Below are 27666 nucleotides of genomic sequence, written 5' to 3'. Positions count from 1 at the left end.
CCCAAAATCTGACAAACTGCACTGATCTGAGCTGAGTGAGAAAACTGCACGGACCATGTTAACGAGAACCTTCTCCTCATCATGGCGATGACTGCGGGCTCTCCCAGTGTGGTGGATGGCTCTGGGGCTGGAGGAGGTGAACAGGCCCGGATTCGAGGGTCTGGGGCAATGTGGTGAACGCAGGCGTCCTGGGGCCGATGCTTGCGCTCGCCTTGCCCTGTGGCCCCCTGAGCAGCCCCGGGCACACCCTCTGGGCCCGGCGGTGGCAGGCATCACCCCCCTTGGGAGACTGGTCCCTCCCATTCATTAGCTGCGGGACCCCGGGTAAGTTGGCAAAACCTGTTTTCTTTAGTTTTCTTACTTGCGACAGGAGAGATGAGGTAGCCCTTTACGTCCCCCACAGAGGTTGGGCTCTCCAGGGATACTATGGAAGGGAGCGCTTCTAGCTCCCTGTGGAAGCGCGGGCGAGGCCGGCCACTGTCAGAGCTGCCAAGGAGGCTGAAGATTTTCAAAGTGTCACTAATCATTTGTGCCGTTGGTGACTTTCAGTCAAGCTTGAGGAAGAAACCTGAAATGAAATTGTTCAAACTTTCAGGACTTAAAAATAGAAAGGGGTAGGATGCTGCTGGCGATGCTGCAGCTCAAAGGCCGGGCATCTCAAGGGGCGGATTGTGTGGCCTGAGGAGGGCAGACCCCGCCTCCCCCACCTCAGGTTTCTGATTTAGAAGTTTTAAAAGGAAATGAAGTTGATTTTAAAGTCTCAAGGGGCAAAAGAAAGCCTGTGAAGTGGGTGGATTCTTTCAGTTGATTTTGTGTAAAAACAGCTCTCCTGTCCCACGCATAACCTTTCAAAAGTCTCCTCAGAAAAAGGAGCTCTTTGGGGGGCACCTGGCTGGCTCAGTTGGTGGAGTGTTGCTACTCTTGATCTGGGGGTTGTGAGTTCGAGCCCCATATTGATTACTTTAAAAAAATCTTAAAAAAAAAAAGGAAAAAGAAAAGAAAAGAAAAGGAGCTCTTTTGGAACTTGTGTGGAGAGCTGCCGAGGACAAGGCCTCATGTGGCCACTCTCATTCCCCCGTCCCAGGTAAAAAGCCCCAGGTCTTTTCATTTTGAAAATGTTTTTGATGCTATCATACTGGACCACAAAGTTATAAAATCAGCATGGACTCTCCTTGCAGCTGTTACTTTGTGACTAAAGAGAAGTCACCTAGCCCAGCTGTGTTTTGGGTTTTTTCTTTTCCGCAATAATAAGATGTTACCTCCTTCTTGAACACAACTCAAAGCAGCACATTACTTTGACACTCTGCCACTGCTAACTGTATAACCTTGGCCCTGTGCCATTCTGAGCCTCAGTTTCTTCACCTGTGAAAAGGGAAGACTGTGATCTACTGTCTACCCACCAGGGAAGAGTCTCTACACCAAGGGGATCTTGAAACACTGAAGAGCTCTGTGAACACAAACTGCTGTGTTCATGCTGCCTGTCCCAACCTTTTTCCTTCTCTCTCACTTTCGTTTCCTCTTTCTTTTCTTTCTCCCACCCCTCCTCTCTCTTCCCTTCTCCTCTGTCTTTCAAATCAAAATAAGTGCCATCTTATTGTGCATGCACAAGCAGGGAGGGGTGGAGGTGGGGGTGTATCTAGACCAGCAGGACTGGGAAGGACAGGGTGACAGTGGGTTCAGGCCTGGGGCAGGAAGGGGCAGGCCTCCAGGCAGAGGAAGGAAGAGCCTGAATGAAGGTCCGCAGGTCTCCCGAGAGCACATGGGTCTTTCAGGAACAGTGAGCAACCCCTGGTGTGAGGCTGGCCTGCCGGGCTGGGTGAATGTCCTCTTCCTCCATGGAGACTGGATCAAAGCTGGACCCCAGACTGAGAGAGCCACCGTCCTGAGAAGAAGGACTGGTCACTGGTCAAGGAGCAGGAGGTGAAGCTGGATTAGAAGAACATGGCCAAGGGGACTGGAGAGTGGGCCAGGCCTGGTGGAGAGGGTTTGACTCTCATGCTCAAGAGTTGTGACATTTACTCTGTATAGGATGGAAGGACAGAAATCTTTGTCCGTGGACTAGCTAGATTAGTGTTGTGGTGGGTGGGAGTCAGTGAGGATCCCTCACCTCCCCACAGATTGGTTGTGAATAGATTGAAATTGGACTATATATTAGTTTTTATGGACAGTGCCTGGTGCCTAGTAGGTGATCAGGAAGTGTTTATTACATGAATGAATGAACTATGAGTGTAAAGGAGAGGGGGTGCTTATGGGAAATGTCCAGGAAGTAGTATGGGAAATTGTCCAGTTGGATGTAGAAGGGAGGGAAAGGGAAGAGTGAGAGGTGATCTTGAGATTTTTTTTCTTGGGATCTGGGGGACGCCATTCAATGAAATGGGGAGCCAAGAAAAAAATACGTGAGGAGGGAAGATTATTTTCAGCTTTGGACATCAGGTGAAGTAAACTATATTGAACTTCCCAATATACTAGCACTGTGCCAGGAGCTGGTGATGCTGGGGCAAATAGGAATGCAGCCCACAGTTTCTTGAGATACAGATAAAGGACAGATCAACATGTTCTAACAGAGCTGTGAGCAGTGCCTGGTAGATAGAGGACCACGCCATTCCTTCTGGTCGGGGATGACCAGTCTGAGTGGCGTTTGAGCTGGATCTTGAAGTTTGCCAAACCAAAAAGAGCATTCCAGGTGGAGAGGAAAGCATAAACAGAAGCATAGTGATGAGAACCTTCTGGAATGCTTGGGAGCAGGGAGAGATTCAGCAAGGCTCAAAAGAAAGGGCCAGGTAGGCCAATGGTGGGAGGGGAGGTAGACCAGGGTCAGCACTCCATGGTGATGGCTCAGCAGGCTGCTCAGGATTTTGGTGTCTTTCTTGTAGTCACCACGGGGTCTGAGGATACCCCTAAGGAAGGGATTGCCATGGTCAGACTCGTTTTAGAAATGTACTGCTGGCTGTAAATGGGCGCTGGGCCAGATGCGGTGGCGGAGGACGGCCCATAGGATGCTGTGGCAGGGAGTTGGGTATGGGATGAATGAAGAAGGTGTGGGTAGGGCAGGTGGGCAGCTCGATGTGAGAGAGTCCAGGTTGAAGGAGGGAAAGACCCTGCACGTCTATCCTGGGGCCCTGGGTGACATGTCTATGTGTCACCTACATGGAACCATCTTCTTGGAAATACCTACTGGAAAGCTCTGGATTTAAGAAGCAACTTTTGGTTTCAGAACTCTTTTTCACTTTTAATAACTATTAAGGATGCCAAAGAGCTTTCGTTTATATGGGGTTATGTCCATCCTTTACAATGTACTTTATATTTTTTTAAAGATTTTGTTTATTTATTCATGAGAGAGACACACACAGAGAGAGAGAGGCAGAGACAGAGGCAGAGAGAGAAGCAGGCTCCATGCAGGGAGCCCGACGCGGGACTCGATCCCAGGACTCCAGGATCGCGCCCCGGGCCAAAGGCAGGCGCTAAACTGCTGAGCCACCCAGGCTGCCCACAATGTACCTTATTAGAAACTAAAATTAAGAGGTGAAAAAATATTCCTTTACCTTAAACAATAATAAACATTATTATTACATTAATACAAATGATGTATTTTTCCGAACAATAATTTTATTTTCCCAAACCAGAAAATTTGTAAGAAGACTGGCACCGATCTATATTTTGCAAATCTCTAATGTGTGGTTTTAACAGAAGACAGCTGGGTTTGCATACGGGCTCCTGCCTTGGCGCTGTCACGATATCACAGGACATGTCCTCTAATATTTGGCCGATGGCAGCATTCCAAGTCCCCACAGCACTTCATTCAAATAGCACGCAGGCCATTTACCGCACAGATTTATAACCGCGGGTGCCTGGTGCTCAGCCAGGTCTGGGCCGAAGCGCAGTCTGTAGGCTCCCTGGTGTGGGGGCAGCGGGAGGGCATGAGGGGCAGAGCAGGTGGCCTGGGCGGACCCCCTCCCCAGTATATGAGCAGAGACTGAGGAAAGAGCTGGAAAGACCTAGAAGACTCAGGCCAAGCTGTATAACCCCGGGGAGGAAAGTTCCAAGAGGAAGTAGTCCAAAACTTTTTTATTTAAAATATGACAAGTGAAAAAAAAAAAAATGACAAGTGAGGGTGTGGTCCCCAGTGTGCAAAGCAGCAGAGAGGTTGTATGAGGCAAGGTGTGTGACGCTGCTGTTGGGTTTGAGGAGGTCACTGGTGGGCTTGGGGGCAGTCACTGAGCCGAGGTGGAGCGGGGGGACAAGGGGAGACAGCAGCAGGGCCGCTCTGTCCGGGAGACTGGCTGTGAAATCCCTTCTCCTGCCAGAGCCAGCCATGGTTGGTCCTGTTGGGGTTCCAGCCTCGGGGGGCTGGCCCTGCAGAGAACGGGGCCCCGCTGAGAGCCTGGTGGAAGATGTGGGTGCTGCAGAGGATGCCAGCAGGAGACTAGGGAGGGGAGACAGACACTTGTCCTACTGGGAGGAGGGCGGGCGACGAGCTGGGTGTGTGCGAGTGTCCCTCGAGCCTGATCTGTAACAGGGAGCAGTGGAAGGCAAGCTGCGCTTCCGTCCTCAGGCGCCTGCTCCCACGCCACTGTTCACTCAACAAGTCCGCATAGAGATTCAGCTGGGCCGGGCACTGCTCTGGATGCTGGGGATGAAGCGGGCAGCGGAGCAGATAAATGGCATGGGAAAATTTCCCAAATGCATTTTTTTAAAAAGATTTATTTATTTATTCATGAGAGACATGGAGAGAGAGAGGCAGAGACACGGGCGGAGGGAGAAGCAGGCTCCATGCGGGGAACCCCATGTGGGACTCGATCCTGGGACTCCAGGATCACAACCTGAGCCCAAGGTAGACGCTCAACCGCTGAGCCACCCAGGTGTGCCTCCCAAATGCATTTTTAATAAGAAAAGCAAGTTGCTGAACAATCATACAGTATGATACTATTTATCCTAAAAACAATCCCGCTAAGACAATATATGTGCGTATCTGTTGGCTACACAAGTCAAGAGGTAGGAAGAGCACTAGAAGGATACAAATAGCAGGAGAGGCAAGTGGGATTTGGGGTTTGTACGAAGAGACATTACATCTTTTTATTCTTTATACTTGGGCGTTGTTTCATTTTTTTTCCACAGTAAATATAATTTCATGATTCTTTTTTTAAAGATTTATTTCAGAGCACGTAAGAGTGTACAAGTGGGGGGAGGGGTAGAGGGAGAGAGAGGGGGAGGCAGGCTCCCCACTGAGTGTGGACTCCAACGTGGGGCTCAATCTCAGGACCCTGAGATCGTGACCTGAACTGGATCCGAGAGCTGGATGTTTAACTGGCTGAGCCATCCGGGCACCCCCCAAATCTCTTCTTATAAGGACACTAGTCATATTGGACCAGGGATTGTCCTAATGACCTCATTTTAACGTAATCAACTCTTTAAACAAAGACCCTATCGTACAAATGCAGTCACATTCTGAGGTCCTGGGAGATAGGGCTTCTATGTATGAATCTGGGGGGTGGAGGCACGATTCAGCCCGTGACAGAGCCTCAGATACATTTCTCTGCCTTTGTGCAAATGTTCCAAGTGCTGGGTGACCTGCTCGGCTGGCCTCGGCACCTCTGGCCAGTGGATCCCTGCAGGGGCACATGTGTGGGGTGAAGGCCTCGGAAAGCGCAGTAGTAAAAGCAGCACGATTGCATCTGTGGCTCCCCAACCACACTGAGCAACTGAAAATCCCCAAGGGGACCAGGCAACATGATTTCCTGACAGATAAGGCGGGGAGGGAGCATGCATAATTTGCCCTCGCCCTCAGTAACCCGACAGCCTCCAGGCCAGGCTGCTCAGAAAACACCTGATGGAAGCTTTTTCTCTTTAGCTTATGCCAGCGTGGCTCTGCCAGAAGGAAACGGGGGCCCGACCTTCGCCAGGCGCCCAGCTGGCACAGCATGGAGCGCTCAAGCAAGATGGAGTTCTTCCAGAAGCTGGGCTACAGCCGGGAGGACGTGGTCAGGGTGCTGGGCAAACTGGGTGAGGGCGCCCTGGTCAATGATGTGCTGCAGGAGCTGATCCAGACCGGCAGTCGCCCCGGGGCCCAGGAGGGCAGCGCTGCGCCCCTGCTCGTTCCCAGGGGCTCCTGTGCCACCCTGCACTCTGCCCAGCGTGGGCTGGCGGCAGAGCTGGAAGACGACTGCGGAGGCCCAGCCGGTTCCTTGCGACCCATAGTGATCGACGGCAGCAACGTGGCAATGAGGTACTTTTCTTCATCCTGTAGCCTCGGGGTGGGAAACTGTCCCCCTTTGCAGTGGTTTCATCCGGAGAGTTTGGGGGCTAATGGATGGGCCTTTGAATCTCTGTTCCATCCCCTTGGTAGCTGTGTGGCCTTAAGTCACTTAACCTCTCTGAGCCTCACTTTTTCCATCTGTAATGTTGATATAAAAGCTCCCTAGAAGGTAGCTGTAGGCAATGGAGCTGCACAAAATGCCTAGGACGGTGCCTGACAGAGTTAGCGTTCAGCGGGTGGGAGGTGCTATCACAGGAGCCCAGAGGGAGGCTCTCTTCTGAGGAAGGCAGTAGGTAACTGGGGAGGAGCCTAGCGCAGGGCCTTGCTGATGGTGGCTTCTAGAGTCTCTCTAACCAGCTGTAGCATCTCAAGGATCTACAGGTTAGTAGAGAGCTCTGCTACTTCTCTCGAGGTAACGAGGATCAGATGGGAAACTGTGCCTGAACGGGAAGAAGCCCTCTTCTGGGGGCTGCTGCTCTGGGGGTGGCTGGTGGAGGTGTGGTTCCCTAGCCGGCTGGGGACGTGTGCCTGTGGCCTCTGAACTGCAGACACGCATTGTCAGTATTTGCGTATTGGCATCTGTGTGTGTGTCAGCGACGAGCGCCTGATGCCCTGCCCCGTTGTCGTTCCCGGTGTGGCTGAAGTCAGCTTAGGGACGCTGTCCCAGCCCCAGCCACACGCCACGCCGGGCAGCGGGAGGCTGTCTTCAAGCAGGTGTAGTTTTGTACTACTTGCCTTGGTTACGGGCGGGCAGAGGGCAGATCCATAGGAAACTGGTCACTCATAGCTGGAAATAGACGACTTTTCCTTTCAAAAGCTGAGCCACTGATGGGAATTGGGAAAAGTGTCACCTGCAGTGCTGAATGTGTCAAGACGGTGCCCATCCTTTGGCTGACAGGTCCAGTGGCTTTCCCTGGGGAATTTGGGCTCGCTTTGGACTTAGCACTATAGGACAGAGCTTTGAAATATTTCTTCCAGCATGGCCCAGTCCTAGGCGCTGTCCCTTTGTGCCCTGCTTGCTGTGTCCCGAGAGTGTTTGTTCGAGTTTTAGCCTGCCGGGTCACCCTGGGCTGGTCCTGGCATCGCTGTAACGTCCACACGCATGATCCCAGGTAGGCGCCAGACAGGCCAGCCTATGAAATCCTGCTTGATTCGAGATATCAGGGGGAGTTGAAAGGATTTTTAAGAACTTTTATGGTTCTCAGTGTCCTGGAAAGTCTGGGGATTGTGAGGGAGGATCCTCTGTGTGATCAGGACCTCTCCTTCATCCATATAAATGAGGCTTTAAAGATAAAAGGGTATTGCTTAAATTGAAAACCTTTCCAGCCCTAAGATTGTCCCAGCTCTGTGATTCCAGATCCAAAGAATGGCTGTGGGCTGGACAGACGATGACAGATGCTACAGGAAAGTGTGAGCGTGCTCTCTTGGGGACCAGAGAGTCTTTAGAAATTGTCTTGATAGGGTGGTGGTGGAGATTTTCGGTTGATGGAAACCTCTCTGTTGCTGCTTGGAACTCAGACTTAAATTGCATCTTCTCCTTGTGTGTGATCATGATGTGTCCCAGGTAAACCCATATATTCCCACCCCCACCTCCCACAGTTGTCATCAGTGTACTCCCTTCACGTGAGTTCAATCTGTGGGGGTGACAAATGGAAGCCACGATAAGCCATCCCTCAGGCTTATCATGAATGTGTCAGAACACTAATGCCTAAAAATCAACTCAGTCAGCAAGAATGCATGTGTCTGTGTACATATATGTGCACGCACACACCTGTCTATATGCACATGCACATCCCATCCCTTTCCCCTGCCCCCTGCGTCCTTGCTTAGGAAAAAGAGGCCCATTACATGACCACTGCCTGGTGGGTGGGACTTGATTTGCTCAGAGCAAGTCCAGGAGATGGCCAGGGTCTGAGATCCTGCCCCATCTCCCACTCCTTTGCCTGCAATAATGCCTACTGTGTCCCCCAGCCAGCATTTCCATAGGACCCGTGACCCTCGGGCTCATCCAGGTCCCAGTTACAAAGGATAGATTTTGGTGCGGGGCTCACCCTTCAGAGGCACCAAGTAGTTTGAAACCCAATATGGTGTCTAGTTATTATCTGTTGACCTCAAAACTCAGTTAACCTCAGAAATGTGGTTTCTGAAAATTTTCCTTTCCTGAGGTTTTGTATTATCACGGACTTTGCCATTCTCTGTTTTTCAAGAGGATACTGCTTCATATGCTATCTGGCCTTGGGAGAAGTGAGAAAGGACTCCCCCCCCCCCTTTTCTAGATTGCATTTTTTTTTTGTTCAAATTCAATTAATTAGTGTATAATGTATTATTGGTTTCAGAGGTAGAGCTCAGTGATTCATGAGTCTTATATAACACCCAGTGCTCATCACACCACATGCCCTCCTTACTCCCCATCCCCTCTACCCCCCCTTCCAGCAGCCCTGTTTGTTTCCTATGATTAAGAGTCTCTTACGGTTTGTCCCCCTCTCTGATTTCCTCTTGTTTTATTTTTTCCTCCCTTCCCCTATGATCCTCTGTTTTGTTTCTTAAATTCCACATATTATTGAGATCATATGATAATTGTCTTTCTCTGATTGACTTATTTCGCTGAGCACCCTCTAGTTCCATCCATGTCTTTGCAAATGGCAAGACTTCATTTTTTGATGGCTAAGTAATATTCCATTGTGTGTGTGTATCTATATATGTATATATCTCACATCTTCTCTATCCATTCATCTGTCGATGAACATCTGGGCTCTTTCCACAGTTTGGCTATTGTGGACATGGCTGCTATAAACATTGGGGTGCAGGTGCCCCTTCAGATCACTACATTTGTATCTTTGGGGTAAATACTTAGTAGTGCAATTGCTGGGTCATAGGGTAGCTCTATTTTCAACTTTTTGAGGAACCTCCACACTGTTTTCCTAGATTTTGTATACTCGCCCTTTATCTGATATGTCATTAGCAAACATCTACTCCCATTCTGTCCATTGTCTTTGGTTTTGTCGACTGTTTCCTTTGCTGTGCAAAAGCTTTTTATCTGATGGAGTCTTAATAGTTCATCTCTTGCCTTTGGAAACACATCTAGTAAGAAGTTTTTTTTTTTTTTTTTTTTTAAATTTTATTTATTTATGATAGTCACACAGAGAGAGAGAGAGAGGCAGAGACACAGGCAGAGGGAGAAGCAGGCTCCATGCACCGGGAGCCTGACGTGGGATTCGATCCTGGGTCTCCAGGATCGCGCCCTGGGCCAAAGGCAGGCGCCAAACCGCTGCGCCACCCAGGGATCCCATCTAGTAAGAAGTTACTGTGGCTGAGGTCACAAAAGTTGCTTCCTGCATTCTCCTCTAGGGTTTTGATGGATTTCTATTTAACATTTGAGTCTTTCATCCATTATGAATCTGTTTTTGTGTATGGTGTGAAGGTATGGCCCAGTTTCATTCTTCTGCATGTGGCTAATTTTTTCAACACCAATTGTTGAAGAGACTGTCTTTTTCCATTATATCTTCTTTCCTGCTTTGTTGAAGATTAGTTGACCACAGAGTTGAGGGTCCATTTCTGGGTTCTCTACTCTGTTCCATTGTTATGTGTCTGCCTCTGTGTCAGTACTGTCTTGAAAATTACAGCTTTATAATAGAGCTTGGAGTCCAGAATTGTGATGCCACCAGTTTTGATTTTCTTTTTTTTTTTTAAATGTTTTATTAACTTTTTTTTTAACATATCAGTATTAATTCATTTTATTCTCATTCTTATTATAGTACCTTTATTTTTTATTTTTTTATTTTTTATGATAGTCACAGAGAGAGAGAGAGGCAGAGACATAGGCAGAGGGAGAAGCAGGCCCCATGCACCGGGAGCCTGATGTGGGATTCGATCCTGGGTCTCCAGGATCACGCCCTGGGCCAAAGGCAGGCGCCAAACCGCTGCGCCACCTAGGGATCCCTGATTTTCTTTTTCAACATTCCTTTGGCTATTTGGGGTCTTTTCTGGTTCCATACAAATTTTAGGATTATTTGTTCCAACTTTATGAAATAAGTTGATGGTATTTTGATAGAGATTGCAATGAATGGATATCTTACTCTAGGTAGCATAGACATTTTAACAATATTTGTTCTTCTAATCTATGAGCATGGAACATTTTTTCATTTCTTTGTGTCTTCCTCAATTTCTTTCATGAGTGTTCTATAGTTTTCTAAGTATAGAAACTTTGCCTCTTTGGTTAGGTTTATTCCTAGGTATCTTATGGTTTTGGGTGCAATTGTAAATGGAATCAATTCCTTAATTTATCTCTCTTCTATCTCATTGTTAGTGTATAGAAATGCAACTGATTTCTGTGCATTGATGCTATATCCTGGCAGTGGGGAAGGACCAAAAAGTCAGATTGGAACACATGTCCTTGCTGCCTCAAGGAGCCTTTAGGAGTCTAAAGATCTGAAACCTGACCTCTAGCCGAGAGCTGCCCAATAAAACTCCCGTTAAGGATGGAAGGTTCTATACCCGCACAGTCCATTACGATGCTCACTTGACACATGGGGTTGCTAAGCACTTGGAATGTGGCTATTGTGACCAAGGAGCTGAATTTTAAATTTTATTTCTTTGAATTAATTTAAATTTAAATGTAAATAGCCACATGTGGTGAGTGCCTATATATTGGACTGTACAGACCTAGCCTTTCAGCTGTGTGACCTGAGTGAGTCACCTGACTGACTGACTTATTTATTTATAAATTTAATTCATGAGAGACACAGAGAGAGAGGCAGAGGGAGAAGCAGGCTCCCTGTGGGGAGCCCGATGCAGGACTCGATCCCAGGACTCCGGGATCATGACCTGAGCTAAAGGCAGACGCTCAACTACTGAGCCATCCAGATGTCCCCACCTGATATTTTTGAGCCCTGTTTATACAGTGAAGAGGTTGGGCTAAATAATAAAAATAATAATCTTACATGGCTTTTTCATCTGTGACATTCTAGGATTCAAGGTGATTATTTTATGCATGCATGAAACGAATCAATGCACTTTTCTTATAAAATAATTTCTCTTCTTCTGCAGAGGTTCAGAGAGAGTAGGTAAGTTGCCCAAGGTCACAGAGCAGAAAGTGCCAGCTCTGCTTTCAGAGCTCTTTCCACAGCCCTGCACTTGCTCCAGCACCATGCATCTTTAGCTTTCCCCAGTCCAGCCTTCAAAACTGTCCAGGGTAGGAGACTGACCCCATGAATTTTTATTCTGGGGCCAGAGGCTGCCAGTGTGGACCAGAGCCTTCCCTAGCAGGATGAGCCACGACTTGCCTGTTGCAGACAGGACGTGCCGCGACCCCCACTCCCCAACCAGGGGCCAAGTGCTCTCTGTAAGATCAATGCCCAGGATGCCTCTCCTGCTGCTGTCAGCCTGCTGAGGCCATCACATGTGCATTGAAAGGTGGCTCTGGTGGACCAGCAGCATATACACTGATTCCAGGCACAGTCCCTGACTTCGCAGGGTGTGGTGTGTTCATGCAAGTACGCACATGTGGATGTACGTGAGACAGGAGGTTTGAGCTCAGCACTCAGGTACTTTGCACTTGTCCCTAAGGATAGTGTCCAGCGGGCTTGAACAAGAGGGTGACTTTCACGGAAGATGTGTTAAGAGCTGCATCACGGTGTTGGGGGAAGCCCCGATTCTCACATGCCAACTACCACCAGCTTTGCTTGTCTGGCAAACTTTCAAGTGCCTGCTGGGTTGTACATTCTGTAGGCAAGTTTAGGAAAAGTGTGAGTTGAAAGACTTCAGCTTGGGGGAGAAACCACCTGATAATTTCACATCCTCTTGCTGCCCCGGACAAGGGTTTCATTTAAATGTGCCCTCATTTTAGGGCACGCAGGGCTTTTTGTTTGAGTTGTCATTTACATTTTTAAACTCTTAGAAACCTCAGCAGAATCTGGCTTATTCTGGAGTCACAAATCTTCAGTGACGAGACCTCAGGTCTGCAAGGGGAGATTTATCAGCCCCCTGTCAGTGGGTCACTAGTAGAGGATGTGCTCCTGGACTGGGGGGTCAATCCTGCTTCTGAGCTCCTGAGTTGACTTTGACTGATGCCGGCTTTGGGCTCCTACCTAGGTCTGCACCTGTTTATCCTTCTATAAGATGTAGGTGTCCCCTCTCTCTTCCCCCCTGACCTGAGCTGGGGAGAGATCTTTTGGTGAAAGGGCTATAAACCTCAGGTTCTGAGTATGTGCAATTTAACCCCAAATAAGAAACAGCATGGAAAGAGTGGTGCGTCTTTCCATCTCATACTCTGAAGGGACCACCACTTCTCTTTTCCTTTCCTCCCACCCCACAGCCACCACTTTGCGCTTCAGGAGACTGTGCTGTGAGTGTCTAACTTCTGTAGGACCTCCTGGGGAATAGTCCATGGCTGTGCAAACTGTGGCTGCCCCAGGCCTAATTGTCCTGACAGAGTTTGCCTCAGCCACCAGCCCACTTCCCCTTACCACCCTCCCTTCATTCAAAACCTACCTCATCTGTCTCCATTTCCTAGGGCCTGGCTCTCAGCTTGCAGTCTGATGAGCTGGTTCACAGTGATGTTAATAAGCGCTAAGGTCCCTCTCCAAACTCAAACCTTGTAACAGCAGGTGACTTATGCTCCAAAGGAATTGCTGTCTTGATCTCAGGGACAGAGACTGGGAGAGGCAGGAATAAATGGAATAAGAGATGGAGGGAGGAGGAGTTTGCAACCCAAGAGACCAGGCTCTGAGATCTGCCACTAGGTTAGGGAATGGGCACATTTCTTTGCTTTAGTTTCCTCAAGGGTGCCATGGGATGAAGGTCACTTCCTCGGGGGCTCACTGTAATGATTGAAATGCAAAGTGCAAAGTGGCCTGGTACACAGGACACTCTACAAATATTAAAAATGAGCTCCAAGAAGCAGGAATGAGGTCTATCTTGTTCACAGGTCTCTAAGAACCCAGCACAGATCCTCATTGAAGATGTTTATAAATCGATGTTGAGTGAGTGGAGGGATGCACAAATGACCAGGTGCTTCTGCATTTCCATCTGTGTGGGGAAGCAGTGGGGTCCGAGGCTGGCCATGGGTGCTTTCTTACCTGACAAGGAGCTCTGCGGGCTTCTAGAGAGAGACCCCCATGTGGTGAGAAAGTGGTCCCTGCTTGTGGCTTCAATCCTGCTATGGCCCAGGGCTTTCTGTGGTCAGGAATAGGGCACCCATAATGGGTTTTGAGGTTGGTAAAAAGAAATGTGGCAAGGATTGAACAATAATAATCTTCACATCTTAAAAGAGACCTGAAGGTTTGGAGGAGAGGTCGAGGTGGAGGTGTGTGGGAATCCAGTCCTGCAAAACTATAGACCTGAATGAAAACCCTCCATTCCAGAGACACCAGCTTAGTGATTCTAGGGGTCAGCTCCTGACTTCCCTTGCCTAGAGTCAAAGCTGGACGGGAGAACACATCTTAGGGAGGGAGAAAGGCTATGGGCAAATCTATGCTTGTTCCATCTTCTCCTGAACTTAATGGTATTCATCACTGTTTTGAAACTCTTGGCTAAGGGTCTGCCATCTTGGAGTCTTGTGTCAGAGAGGCCATGGGACGGTTATTTGCTGCATGAAGCTGACGGTAGTAGTTTCCTTAGTTTTTCTCTTCCTGAACTCCTGAACTATCAAACCCTTCCCCTCCACATGACTCCAGCCAGGGCCACTGCAGGCTGGGGTCCTGACCATCATCACCAGAACGCATCGCTCTGCTAACCTTTGCCTCTTCAGAGGGATTTGGTTCAGCCTCATCACTGTGAACGTGCCTCCTCCAACCACATACCTGTCAAAGGTGTGTAGTCACAGAAGCAGATAGGAAGTCCCCAAAAAGAGAGCACTCAAGAAATCATTTTAAAAGAATTGTGGTAGTGATACGTTTACTTGAGAACTGATGGACTTCATTGCAGCTGACAGGGGTGTTTGGGGGGGTGAGGTGTCATCAGTAGTTCACATTCCTGCTTCAATGTGCACAGAAATTAGACCTTCTTTTCTAGGATAAATACAATCTCTTCCTTACTTGTTTAGGTAGTGGAGAGCGGCAAACCTAAACTTACCAGTTTGTGATATCTCAGTGTCTTCTACCTTCTGGATGACTTGGGGTTCATGTTTCCTCTCCCTCCCCTACTCTTCTCCCAAATGGCATCTGGGGGCTTTGGGACCTGACATTGGCTAGGAGAGGGGCGTCTGGGACCCTCACTGGGCTCTGCTACAGAGTGGCTGGTCTGGCCTGGTCTGGCTTCCAGAATGGTCAGTGTTGAAGGGTCTTGGTCCCCTTTAGCCTTTTGGGATGCCATACTGGCTTAAAGTTCTGCTCCCCTCCTCACAGGGGCCTATTTGTCCATCCCCAGCCCTCATCAGTCCACCAGACCTGGTGGCAAGGTATCCAGGGGTGTTGCTTCCAGCTCACCAGTCTGTCATGTCCCCCCAAGGCAGTCCTGAAGTCCTGTAGGATGCTGCACTTGCTAAAACCAAGATTTCTCCCAGAGACTTGTGACCTGCTAGGCTGTGCTGGGAGACAAGCCTTTGGCTTCCTCTTCACAGCCATCCTGATGTTTCTACACCTCCTCCTCCCCTTCTGGCTCAGGGGGTAGAGCAGGTGGGGGATGAGGGGGTTAGGACCCTGTGAAAGACCTCTTCTTTCTCCCTCTATCATCTTCCTTTTTTTGCCTTCCTCTGGGGCAGAGGGACTTGCTGTCCACTTCCTCTTCCTTTCACCACAGACTCTATTTTTTCTCCTTACTGTTTGCATATAAGCTTCCCAGGGTGGCCTCAATGGCCAGAGGGCTATTTTCTCTAAACTGGAAGACACTACCAGTGTAAGACACAAGGCCCGGTTCCTGATTCCTCACTGGAGCCGAAGCAATTCAGAGTTCTCATGTATCTCCACAAAGCCTGACTTTCAGTACTATTGATTAATGTTTCCAAAGCCTTCCATTTTTCTCTTACAAACCTCACCCGCATGGATCAGCCTGAGGGATGTTTTCAGACTTCAAGGATCCCTCCGAGCAACCCCTGGCTGCTTCCTTCCTGTGGCTTGCACGATGCAGTGCTCCTCGGGTTTACTTCCTAGTGGTCCCATAGACCCTTTCTGTGTCTTCTGTGAGATTGTCCTACCCTCTCCATGACCAGCTATTGAGTTCCAGAATGCCGTCAGATGCATCTTCCAGGCCTCTCGCTCTCCCTCCAGGGTGTGGGGCAATTCTCTCTTCACTGTGGCTCCAGCTGTTGTGTCAGCACAGATGCCCTACACTGATCACCCAGAACTCTCTTCGAGACCCAAGCTGTGTACTTAGTGTTTCCTCCTAGAGGGCACAGAGGCTCCTCCAACTCCGTGTGTATCCATGACAAAACTTGCGGTCTTTCCTCCAAACACTGTCCTCCTCCAGAAATCCCCATGTCAATAAGGAGCCCACTAGCTACAAGAGCCAGAGATCTGGAAGCTTCCTCAATGCCTTCTTCTCTATTACCCTGTGTCCCATCTGTCACCACATTCTGGAGATTTTCCCTTCTGAGTACCTCTCACGTTCATCTACCCTTCTCCCTTACCCACCACCACCCAGGAGGTCCAAGTCACCATCCAGTTTTGCTTTGATGACTGTGACAGTTTCTTAATTGGGACTTTGCTCCCTTCCCATCATCCCTCTGTGCTGCCAGATTGAGCTTTTGGAAACATACACTGGATCATATCACATCACATCACATAGACCCCCAGTCTTCAAATCCTTCTATAATTCTCATTCCTCTTAGGAAAAGAAAAGTCTTCAAGAAGGCATGCAAGGCCTTACCTGGTTTTGGGCCTCCTCTCACACTGCTCTCTTTTTCCTACCTCTATCACCACTTCAGTAGAATTTGTGGGGCACATTGACCTCCTTATTTGGACTTGGGGAGCCTCATAACACATTTACATCTCTCTCTTAGGCTGAAGATGACTACTCTCCTCCATCTTATCTTGATCCTTATTAGCTTCAGGTGAAAAGGGGTTCTTGTCTATTAATCCTTGGAACCCAAGACCCTCTTTATACGTATATGATCAATAGCTATATGGTGCCAGTTAAAGGATACATTTTTTTTTCAAGGAATGAACTATTTTTAAAATGCAGATTTTCCTGATTCCCTTTGATTATAAGACTGTGATTCAGGATATTCCCAGGGGAAATCACTCTTCAGGAATTCTCTCTGTGACTCTACAAATTTCTTTGTATTCCCATTGTAGCCATGGAAACAAAGAAGTCTTCTCTTGCCGGGGAATCCAGCTGGCTGTGGACTGGTTCAGGGACAGAGGACACACCTACATCAAGGTTTTTGTTCCATCCTGGAGGAAAGACCCACCAAGATCCGACACCCCTATTAGAGGTACGATGGAGGAGGCATATGCTCAAGCAGTACTATACACCTTTCCTTGGTAGTTCTCCTGACAATTACAGTCAAGTATCTACTGAGCTATTTGTGTAATAATGTCTGTCTTTCTCACTGGACTGTATGAAAGCACCAACTATAGATAGTCACTGCCATAGTGCTGGCACCTGGCATAATATTTGGCATATAGTAGATACTCCATACATAGTTGTTAAATAGATGAATAAACAAATTATTTTGTCTTTTAGTGTGAATGACTAAGTCCCCAAAATAATTGTATGCAGAGGAAGAGGGAGAAGCAGACCCCCTACTGAGCAAGGAGCTGGACCTGGGGCTCACTCCCAGGGTCCTGGGATCATGACCTGAGCCAGAGGCAGATGCTTAACTGACTGACCCACCCAGACACCCCCTTCTTTCAGCCTTTTAACCACAAGTTTTTAGTGGTGTTTTTAATGGTTACCAATTACTGCTTCTTCTGTTTCAGATTCTCTGCCTTTCTTTTTTGAATAAAATTATACTCTTGTCTTAGGGATGAAGTATCTGTTGCCTATTTCTATACTAATGCAGACTTTAAGAAGTTCTCTTAGTTCTGTGAATCCTCTTTATTTTTTCTGGGGCCAGTTCTCTCTACCTCTCTCTCTGTATGTGTGTGCTGTTAAGTTTTCTCAAGTCCAGTGATTGTTTGGTTGCCAGTTTTTATTTGAAAATAAAGAGTCAGGTTGGTCAGATACATATCTGTGTGACTTCCTTGCGTTTTCTCTCCTGGCATGTGGATCTTTCCTGGAGTGGCAGGGCTGACCATCAGTGTTGACTGGCAGATTTTACTTGGTCATGGAGCAGGCGGGCCGCTGGGCAGCCCTATCTACGTGCATTGCAATGCCACAGCAATGATGGTTTTACTCTAGATGGCCAAAGGCCACATGGGAACCTCCTCCTTCCTAGTTATATCTCACTTTCTGTATAGTGATAAGGGTAGGGAAAGGGTGGATGCACCTGCCCCACGAGCAGCCCTCACCCTGACTTCTGCCCACACCCCACTCCCTCTCCACGGGCCTGAACACTCTGGGTCTCTGCAGGGAGAATGGTACCCCCTCTGCTTCAGCCTTCTATATGCATTCTGGGGTGTGGCTCCCTACCTACTGCGGGGTCAGTAAGGTTTCCTGGGTTTGCTGCTCTCCTGGTTTCATTGCTATTATCCTGTGTTTGCTGCTTTTCCGTGGCTCATTATACCATGATAATGGGCCCCCTCCCCATTTTGTATCTCTTCACTGCCACTTCAATGGAATTGTGAGAAAGAGGTGGGGATAAATGCGTGTGCTCAGTTCTCCACCACGAACTGGTTACCCCAAATTATTCTTTACTGTCTGAACATGGAGAATGGTGGCTCTCTAATAGTTGTGTAATCTTTAAATACAGTATAGGTAGAGGCTAGAGAAATCACTCTGGGGTAGGGAAGGAGTTTTTAAACAAGTCATAGCAAGTGCAGAGCTTCAGGGGAAAGATTCATAAATTTGACTGCATTAAAATAAAAGCTTCTGTTCATTAGTGGATACCACAGAAGCAAAAAAATGAAAAGACAAGCCTTGAACTGGGAGAGGCTATCCATCACACATTCCTGATGAAGGATGTACTGTCCAGAATCGATAGACAGCTTCTCCAAATTAATAAGACAAAGACAAAGGACCAACAGAAAGATGAACTAAAGCATGAATAGGCCTTTCACAGAAGAGAAAACATAAATGGCCAATAAACGTAAGAAAAGATGCTCAATCTCATTAGTATCCAAAGAAATGCAAAATAAAACCACATAAGAGGCCACTGTACACCCACTAGATTGGCAAAAATTCAGAAACCTGGAAATGCCAAGCATTGACAAAGTCTTCTAAACTGCTGTGTTGGGTAGTAACTTGATATACCCACTTTGGAAAACAATTCAGCATTGTCTTGGGAAGTGCCTCGCCCTATAGCTCAGCAATATCACTCTTGGGGGTACTCCCTAGAACCATCCTTGTACATCTGTCCCCAGAGACTTAGACGCAGAACTGACAGCAGTGAACATATGGATGTGGCCAAACCTCCCCAAGAAAACGTTAAAGGAAGAAAGCACATGAACAAGAATACGTACATATAATTCCATTTGAGTAAAGTCTAGAGGGTCCTAATCACATTAAAAATATGGACATCAAGGACTGGAATTTAAATTAAAAAAATTTTGGGATCCCTGGGTGGCGCAGCGGTTTGGCGCCTGCCTTTGGCCCAGGGCGCGATCCTGGAGACCCGGGATCGAATCCCACGTCGGGCTCCCGGTGCATGGAGCCTGCTTCTCCCTCTGCCTGTGTCTCTGCACCTCTCTCTCTCTGTGACTATCATAAATAAATAAAAATTTAAAAAAAAAAAAAAAAAAAAAAAAAAAAAATAAATTAAAAAAATTTTTTTAAATAAAAAATTGCAATAAATAACCACATAAAGTTAAAAAACTAAAACAAAAAAATTAAAAAATTGCAATACTTTGATTAGCCTAACCTTCTTTTAGATCAATTTTTATAGGAAACAACACTTGAGAAGACTAGTAAAGAAATAAGGCATGAGGGGTGCCTCGGTGGCTCAGTGGTTGGGTGTCTGCCTGAGGCTCTGGTGGTGATCCCGGATCCAGCCCCACCGGGCCTCCCTGCTCAGCGGAAGGGAATCTACTTCTCCAGCTGGCCCCACCCCCACTCCTGCTTGCTCTCTGTTTCTGAAATAAAATAAGATCTTTAACAAGAGTTTTTTTTTTAATTTTTATTTATTTATGATAGCCACACAGAGAGAGAGAGAGAGAGAGAGAGAGAGAGAGGCAGAGACACAGGCAGAGGGAGAAGCAGGCTCCACGCAGGGAGCCCGACGTGGGATTCGATCCCGAGTCTCCAGGATCGCGCCCTGGGCCAAAGGCAGGCGCCAAACCGCTGCGCCACCCAGGGATCCCATAAAATAAGATCTTAAAAAAAAAAAAAAAGGAAAGAGGGCATGAAAGAATAAAACAACGATTTTTGCTATTAATGGATAATGGTTTTTAAACTCTCAAATGTTAGATGGCATAAGAAATATCTACTGTAGAGAGAGGTCATAATGATATGCAGAATGTTACCATATTGGACCCTGCTCATTATAGTTTTAAGACTATAATCTTGTGGTCTTTCTCAGAAGCAGAATTCAACACCTTTTTAAAAAATATTTATTTATTTGAGAGAGAGCAAGTGCACAAGTAGGGGGAGCAGCAGGCAGAGGGAGAGGGAGAAGCAGACTCGCTGCTGAGCAGAGAGCCCAGTGCAGGGTTTGATCCCAGGACCCTGAGGTCATGACCAGAGCCAAAGGCAGACACTTAACAGCTTAACCGACTGAGCCACCCAGGCGCCCCCAGAATTCAACACTTGACGGTTGTTTCTCTTACTTGTACATATGTCAACGTGTAAAGACATCCAAGTGAAACCTGAAAATAAATAGCAAAGCATAGAAAAAAATAGTCCTTTTGGGGGATGCATACATAGGCATTTTTAAAAATGGGACGAAGGGAATTATAAACACAAAAGTTCTAAAAATTGGGCTTAGGTTGAGGGGGAGCAGCAAAGTGGGGGGACAATGAGGACTCCAGAAGTGTGGCCACGCCCTATTTCTCTAAGGGATCACTCCATAGGTGGCTTTAAAATGTACCCTTTGTGCCCTGTATGCATTATGTACTTTGTCGAAGTCTGGACACCATGTCACATAGGAAAGGATGTAGATTTGAAGGAAGAAACAATTTGTGAAGAATATGCTAATGCTCTTCCATGTTCTGAGTAACTGTTACCCGTAGAAGGGATTTTTTTTTTTTTTTTTGCATGCCTCCAAAGGCAAAACTAAGGTCAGAGAGTGGACTTTCCAGGGATGTGGATTTTAGTTCCTCTAAGAGACCTTGAGGCACCTGATACATGTTTACCTCCTCGCCAGGCTGCATAAGAGCTGTCACCCACACGAGCTCATCCAGTCTCCTCATAGACCCTGAGGATGTGAAAGAGGAGTTACTCTCCTCATTTTATAGTAAAATGCAAAATCTGATGCTCAGAGAGGGATGAGGTACCAGCTGAGACCAGAACCCAGCTTATAGATTCTTAATCCCAGACTCTTCCGGTTATATTCTTGTGTTCCTCAGAGCTGTTATGGTATGCTCTATCCTGAAGGTGTCTCAGTACCATGGGCAGGAAGAACAGTGGCTCTGAGCTATGGGCCTAAGCAGAAGCCTTCTAGGTGGATGCAAGTCTCCTAGTAACTTCTAAGGCATTGCCAGGATTCCAGTTAAATATGAATGTCTTTCTCCAGAAGGACTCTTCTGGGTCTCCTGTGGTAGGGGTGTTATGGCATGTAACTAGAGAAAGGATAGAAGCTATGGCTTCCCTCTGCCTTCTAAAGTGACTCCTCTTGTTAAGGACCCTTCTCAGGACCCTTGTCATGACTTGGCGGGACAGAAGCCAAGAGTCCTCTTGACCTCAGGCTGCTGGCAAATTCCTCTCAAGACCTCTGAGCTCCTCACCTGCCAGGCTGGGCCATGGATGGGGAGGAGGGAGTTGGCTTGGAGAGGCTCCCTGAGCTGCCGACCGGGCTCGGTGACGTTGAGAGTGGCTTTAGGGGTGGGGGTCCCGCCCCTAAAGCCGCTATATTCTGTGTCCTGCCTGCCCTGCGCCCCGCAGAGCAGCACGTGCTGGAGGAGCTGGAGAGGCAGGCGGTGCTCGTCTACACCCCGTCCCGCAAGGTCAACGGCAAGCGGGTGGTCTGCTACGACGACCGCTACATTGTGAAGGTGGCCTACGAGCAGGACGGTGTCATCGTCTCCAACGACAATTACCGTGACCTTCAGAGTGAGAACCCCGAGTGGAAGTGGTTCATCGAGCAGAGGCTGCTCATGTTCTCCTTTGTCAACGATCGGTATGTGGTGGCATGTGGGGTCCTGGTGCAGGGAGCTGGGGTGACTGGCAGAAAAAGCCACTCCAACCAGTGTATGCCCAGTGGGGCTTGCAGTCATAGGCACACCACGCCAAAGCAAAGGACACCAAAGGCTAGGGGGAATTGTACCCCATAAGAGGTAGCAGTTACTTTCAGGCCATGCCAGGACATGGTTGCCCCTATATCACCTTCCTAAACCCCAGGGCAGATGCTTGCAAGCAGCTACCTCCCAGGAACCCCTATGGTCATTTCCACATAATCAAGGCCAGCAGTTCCCTCTATCCAGCTCAGGCCCAGAGAAATCTGTCAATTCTGGGTTCCAGAAGCTCTTCACTGAAGTCTGATAGATCATGGCTGCCTTTGGTCTGGACACAGCCCGGGGCCCCAGCCAAGTCCTTTTGACGCACTGGCCTCTGCTAAGGGCCTGCCAGAAGGTCCCCTGGCTGCCAGAAGGCAGAGCCTGCCTGCCCGTGGGTGAGGACGCCTGCCCTGGTGCCCCGGGCATGTCCATAGGGCCCTCTTGGCCCAGCTCGCCGTGGCCAAGGCCCGGCAGAGAGCAGGAGGTGAAGCCTTTGGGAACCTCTAATAACCGCAGTGGGCGGCTCCCCAGATTCTTGGTCGGGGCCCAACTCCAAGAAGCTGGCTGTGTAGCTGGGATCTGAGCCACAGAGGCTGCCCGGGACGGGGATTGCCCAGCGCTGGGCTGGCCTCCTCTACGTGGTCTGCACCGTGAGACTCAGTGTGACACTTGACTCTCAGAGGGACACCAACCCATTAAAATCAGGCCCCCTATTTAGGATCTACAACTCCTCTCATGGAACCTCTGTATGGCCTAGAAGTCCCTCCTGGGAACAAAAGTATTCATGTGAAAAAAAAACGGATGACACTAAAGGAGGGAAGTATTCCTTCCAAGGCATGTTTTCCCCTCTGAGCTGTGGGCACGCCCAGGATGCGTTCCCTTTCCTGGTGAGACTTAACGCTGGGGAGACAGAAGGGGCAGAGTGGGGGCAGGTGGTATTCAAGAACTGGGCGGGGGTCTGGCAGCCCCAGAAGCTGAGACCAACCCCAGAGCCCCCTGGGTTTGAAGAGGAGGTGCTGGGCCTCTACTGAGGCTCCGTGTGCCCGCCACACCTGGGATCTGCTTCTTCACTGGCTCACTGGCTGGCATTTCAAGCTCGATTAATATTTATCCCCCACCTGTACATATCCAGGGCTGCGGGGCAACACAGGAGAAATGGAATCTGAGTAGGGGAGCCCACAGGCCTAGGGTTGTCTGTAGCCCTGTGGAGGTCTCAGACCTGATGTTGAGAACAGTGGGCAAGCAGTTTATTTTTTCTTTTTATTTATTTATTTTAAAAGATTTTATTTATTTATTCATGAGAGACACAGAGAGAGAGGCAGAGATACAGGCAGAGGGAGAAGCAGGCTCCCCATGGGGAGCCCCATGTGGGCCTTGATCCTGGAACCTCAGGATCACACCCTGAGCCAAAGGCAGATGGTCAACCACTGAGCCACCCAGGCGTCCCAAGGGAAAGCGTCCCAGGGGAGCCCTAGAGCAATTATGTTTCAGTTTTAGTGGATAAAAATCACCTGGAAAGTTGTTAAAAATGCAGATTCCTGAACCACCTGAGTGTCTGATCAAACAGGACTTGTGCGAAGCCCGGACCCTGCACTTTGCTGAGCTAGGTGATTCTGGCCCTGCTGGAGAAACTCCCAGAGGCCTCGGCTGCTCTCCGGAGATCCCTGCTCGGCCCTCGTGGGCTCAGCGAGAAGGAAGGCTTGTACTGCTGCAAACGCTACAGAGCCCCTGGGTGGGAGAAAGAGCCGGCACAGGAGCCCAGGCCCAGGCCACGCCGGGTGCTGCCCGCAGGTGCCGGTGCTGAGCTTCCTGCAATCGCCCCCTGTGCTTGTTTACAGGTTCATGCCTCCTGATGACCCCTTGGGCCGCCGGGGACCCACCCTGAGCAACTTCCTGAGCAGGACGCCAAAGCCCCCAGAGCCCTCCTGGCAGCACTGCCCCTACGGTGGGTAGCACCCCTGCCTCGTGATCCCTGTCCAGGTCTCAGATCGGGGCGGCACTCGAGGCAGAGTCGGAAGTGCTGGCCTTGGGCTCCAGTCCTAACTAGCTGTGTGACCCTGGAGAGCTAATTTCACCTCTCTGGCCAGCACTTGCTGACAGGGTTATCATAAGGATGAACTGTCGCATGGGAGCTTCTGTGAGGGCCACATGCAGGGGTCACACACAGGGCGGAGCTGTACCCGGGAAGCCTGGAGGCTGTGTGGTCTCCCAGCTCAGTCCCGTCACCTGGCACTTTGGCACCTTGAGTCCGAGTCCTGCCCCACCATCCCGCCCCATACCGTCATGGACTTTGGTCCGTGCTATCCATCAAGAATGAAGGACTTTATCCCAGAGCACTCCTAGCCAGCTCTTCTACTAACTTGATTTGGCAGGGTCATTTGTTTAACATCCCCAGGCCTTCTTTCCTGTGTCCATAGAAGTTATTTTATTTTGTTTTTAAAGATTTTATTTATTTATTCATGAGAGACACACACACAGAGGCAGAGGGAGAAGCAGGCTCCATGCAGGCAACCCCACGTGGGACTCGATCCCGGGTCTCCAAGATCACACCCTGGGCTGAAAGCGGCGCTAAACCGCTGAGCCACCCAGGCTGCTCCAGAAGTTTTATACAGATTTTATTTATTTATTCACGAGACAGAGAAAAGCAGAGACATATGCTGAGGGAGAAGCAGGCTCCTTGCAGAGAGCCCGCTGGGGAACTCGATGCCCCGCACCCCCACCGGGATCACGCCCTCACCCGAAGGCATATGCTCATATGCTCGACCACGACCACCGACCACCCAGCCGCCCAGGCGTCCCTAAGAACCTTAGGTGATATTCGAAGTCACTTCTTATTAGCATTAAGGTGACCACACGTACACATTCAGGTTGGCTCATCTTGCTCCCGTTCACTCTCAGGAGCGTCCAGGTTTGGGCGGTAAATTACTTGGTCCCCTCTGTCAGGGCAGTTTGTAGGGAGAGGGCAATGGTCAGCAGAAGGGATGAGGCCAATGGTGGAAACTGAGGCAGAACTGGAGGTGCGGTCCTGGGCCGTGAGCACCTGCTCCGGGTCCATCCTCCAGGATGGGGCCCTGGGGAAGCGGGGGCCGAAGGTCATCGGATCTACAGGTTTGGTCTCAGTTTCTGGCCCAGCCGGGTCCCCACGTCGCCCACGCACCGGCCTGAAACAGCTCGCGGGGTGGAGCCCACAGCCCGGGGAGGCGCGCGCCGCGCCCTCGCACCCAGCCCGGCGCCTCTCCCCACCTCGTCCCGCCCCAGTCGCGCCGGGCCCGCGCGGCCCCTCCCGCCCGAGGTCTCACCCCTCTCCCCCCCCCCCCGCCCCTTCCAGGCAAGAAGTGCACCTACGGCGTCAAGTGCAAGTTCTTCCACCCCGAGAGGCCGCGCGCGGCGCCGCTGGCGGTGGCCGACGAGCTGCGCGCGCAGACGCGGGCTGGGCGGGGCGCGGGCGGCGAGGCGGGGCGGCGGCGGGGCGCGCGCGCGGCGGGCGGGGCGGGGCGGGGCGGGCCCCGGGGCGCTGCGGCCGAGCCGGGCGCGCGCAGCCTGCCCCCCCCGCGGCCCGCGCCCGACGCCGCGGCGCTCGGAGGCCGCTTCTCGCGGCTGAACCTCGGCGGCGACCCGGGGCTCGGCGCGGCGCCCCCCGCGGACGCCGGCCCCGCGCCCCGGCCGCCCGGGGGGCGCTGCCCCGGGGCCGCGCACGCCGACCTGCCGCCCCAGCGCCGGCGGGCGGCCGAGGCGCGCGCCCTCCCTCCGGAGGCCGGCGGGTTCGCGGGCCGCTCGGCCTGGGCGGAAGGCGGCTGGGGCGACGGCGCCTCCGGGGGGCCCGCGGGGGAGGCGCGCGCGCGGGCGCGCAGGGCGCTCTGCGGCCTCTTCCCGCCGCAGCAGGTGGACAGCGTCATGGCCCTGTTCCCCGCGCTCTCCGACGTCGCCAGGCTCATCCTGCTCATCCAGAAATTCCAGAGGTCGGGGGCGCCTGTGGGGAAGTCCTGAGAACTCGTCCTTGCCACCGCCAGGGATGTCGCAGCCTCGCCTGGCCACTTGGGCCGGCGGCGGGTGGACGCCTGCACCTGGGGCACAGCCCCTGCACTGTGCACCCCCTTTCCCTTAAAGACGGTCGGGGGCCAGCTTCCTCAGCCTCAGCCTGCCCGTGGTGGCACCCGATGACCCTCGCGGACACTGCGGGGCCTGCCGCTGCAGCTCCAGTCCTGCAGAGTAAGGCCGGCCCCTTCCATGGACCGAGTGGTCTCTTCTGTCTGGAAGACCACTCGGCCCCTGACGGCCCCAAGGGTTTGTCCAGAACACTCCATGGCTGTTTGGCAAGCCGCAACTGGGATCCACGAGTGGGTCACAAGATCAGTGTAATGGGTCACGCCAGAAAGGGTGGCAGAGGAAATCCCAGAGCCCACTCCGCGCCACCGAGCGAAGTAGGAGACTCCCGCGTGCTAGCTCCGTGGGTGTGCCCCGGTGTGCCCCGGGTGCCCTGGCCAGCCCTGCAAACTGAATGCGGGTCACCGGCAAACGTTTGAAAAATCCTGGTAAATGGCCTTCAATTTCATTGCATCAGATCACATTTGAAGCATGTACTGAGTTGCCCGATGGAGGTTTTGGCATCGGGAAGTTTTCATAGGAGCTGTTTCTTACCTCATGAGGGAAACCTAGAATTCCAGCCTTGATGTGTGGGCTCCGCTTGTCACTCTGAAATTGTGTGGTGGTGCTGGTCTGTGGAGGTGGGGCAGGGGCCCGTTGTCCTGAGGGTCGGTCCCTGGGGTCTTCACCCCTACACACACACACACACACACACACACACACACACACACACACACGCTTCTTGACTCAGGCTAAGCATCCCATGTTTTTCAGCCGTCCATCAGGGCATTCCCCAGCACAGGTCCTCTGCGGGCTGCACTTTCTAAGCCATTCCTCACACATGAGCCAAGGCCCAGTGAAGGCACAGTCAGGACTTGTACCCAGAAGCCTCGAGGTGGGTCCCTGAAGAGCTGGGGGGAGCCTCTCAGGAGGTTTATTGCTCCCTTCCACCCCTGCTGTTTCTTCCATCCAGCTCCTGCTTTCAGCTTTGGGGAGGAGGGACCCAGCCATTTGCAGCTGGCAGGAAATGAGACTGTGCTTCCAGAGTGTGGACCCTCCGTCCTCAGGGAGCCCTGGCGTCCCTAGCGGGCATCCACCATTTCCTCCGGGTTACAAGTCCAGCTGTGTAGGTCTTGGCTCCTTTGTTCATCATGGCCTTCGGTGGCTGGGCCAATCGGGGAGAGTGTGAGGCACGTCCCAGTGGGAAACCAGCTCCCAACCCCCAAACGCTTCCTGCAGGCTGGTGAGTGCAAAGGGGAATTCTCTGTGTCACTGTGCATTGTTGGCACAGACCAGGGTGCAGCCCTGGGACAGCCCGCTCCCAGCCCTCTAATTCACCGTAACTGCTGCCAGTGGAGATGTGGGGACGTTGTGTCTCCCTGTGACCCCTTTCATCTTTTTAAAACCAGCTCCTTAGCCGCTTCAGCCAGATCTGTTCTTCACCTCTTTTTTCTCAAAGAAGACATTGCACTCACGGTTGTATCTTATTATTTTGGGACATCAGTCCTGAAGAGGACCCACTCTTTCTAGATAATCTGGATTTCCCTCATGGTGTTTCTGTTTTTGTTTTTGTTTTCTTTTCTTTTGGCGAGACAAGTTTTATTTAGAGCTGCTTTGGTCTCTCTGATCTGTCTCCTGATGTGGAATCGTCGCACTGCCGATGTACAGTTGGAAATGTTTAAACTGCTTCCTTTGAGGACAAGTTTGAGTTGTAGTAAGCTGTAAAGCTATTTTATTTGGTTCACTGTGATGGAGACAAGCACAAAAATAAGTGAAAAGACAGCACATTTCAGTGTAATCCCCTTTGGAATTTTTTCCAAAGTCTCGGTATGTCTTTATGACACAAAACATGGATGGACAGGTGAATGAAATGTTCCTGGTTTCGTAACTGTTACCATGATCCAAAAATAAATCACTTTGATCACA

General features: G+C 50.4%; 1 protein-coding gene across 1 annotated transcript; it reads left to right on the top strand.

Annotated features, from left to right (window-relative positions):
- Nucleotides 1–1536: 1536 nt before the first annotated feature.
- Nucleotides 1537–27666, top strand: ZC3H12D (zinc finger CCCH-type containing 12D). The gene is made up of 7 exons (XM_035699274.2): nucleotides 1537–1920; nucleotides 5849–6223; nucleotides 16483–16622; nucleotides 21326–21560; nucleotides 23496–23602; nucleotides 24986–25110; nucleotides 25183–27666. The coding sequence occupies exons 1-7, from the start codon at nucleotides 1601–1603 to the stop codon at nucleotides 25642–25644; spliced, it is 1764 nt and encodes a 587-aa protein (XP_035555167.2). The 5' UTR covers nucleotides 1537–1600; the 3' UTR covers nucleotides 25645–27666.

The sequence above is a fragment of the Canis lupus genome, chromosome 1, assembly GCF_003254725.2.
Source record: "Canis lupus dingo isolate Sandy chromosome 1, ASM325472v2, whole genome shotgun sequence".
In the NCBI taxonomy this organism is placed as follows: Eukaryota; Metazoa; Chordata; class Mammalia; order Carnivora; family Canidae; genus Canis; species Canis lupus.
This window is presented reverse-complemented; position numbering and strand designations above follow the sequence as displayed.

Excerpts from the sequence above, each read along its gene's own strand:
- ZC3H12D (XM_035699274.2), top strand. The coding sequence starts at position 1,601 with ATGCACAAGCAGGGAGGGGTGGAGGTGGGGGTGTATCTAGACCAGCAG. Across the intron at positions 6,224-16,482 it reads GGCAGCAACGTGGCAATGAG|CCATGGAAACAAAGAAGTCT; the intron begins GTACTTTTCTTC and ends TTCCCATTGTAG. Across the intron at positions 16,623-21,325 it reads ATCCGACACCCCTATTAGAG|AGCAGCACGTGCTGGAGGAG; the intron begins GTACGATGGAGG and ends TGCGCCCCGCAG.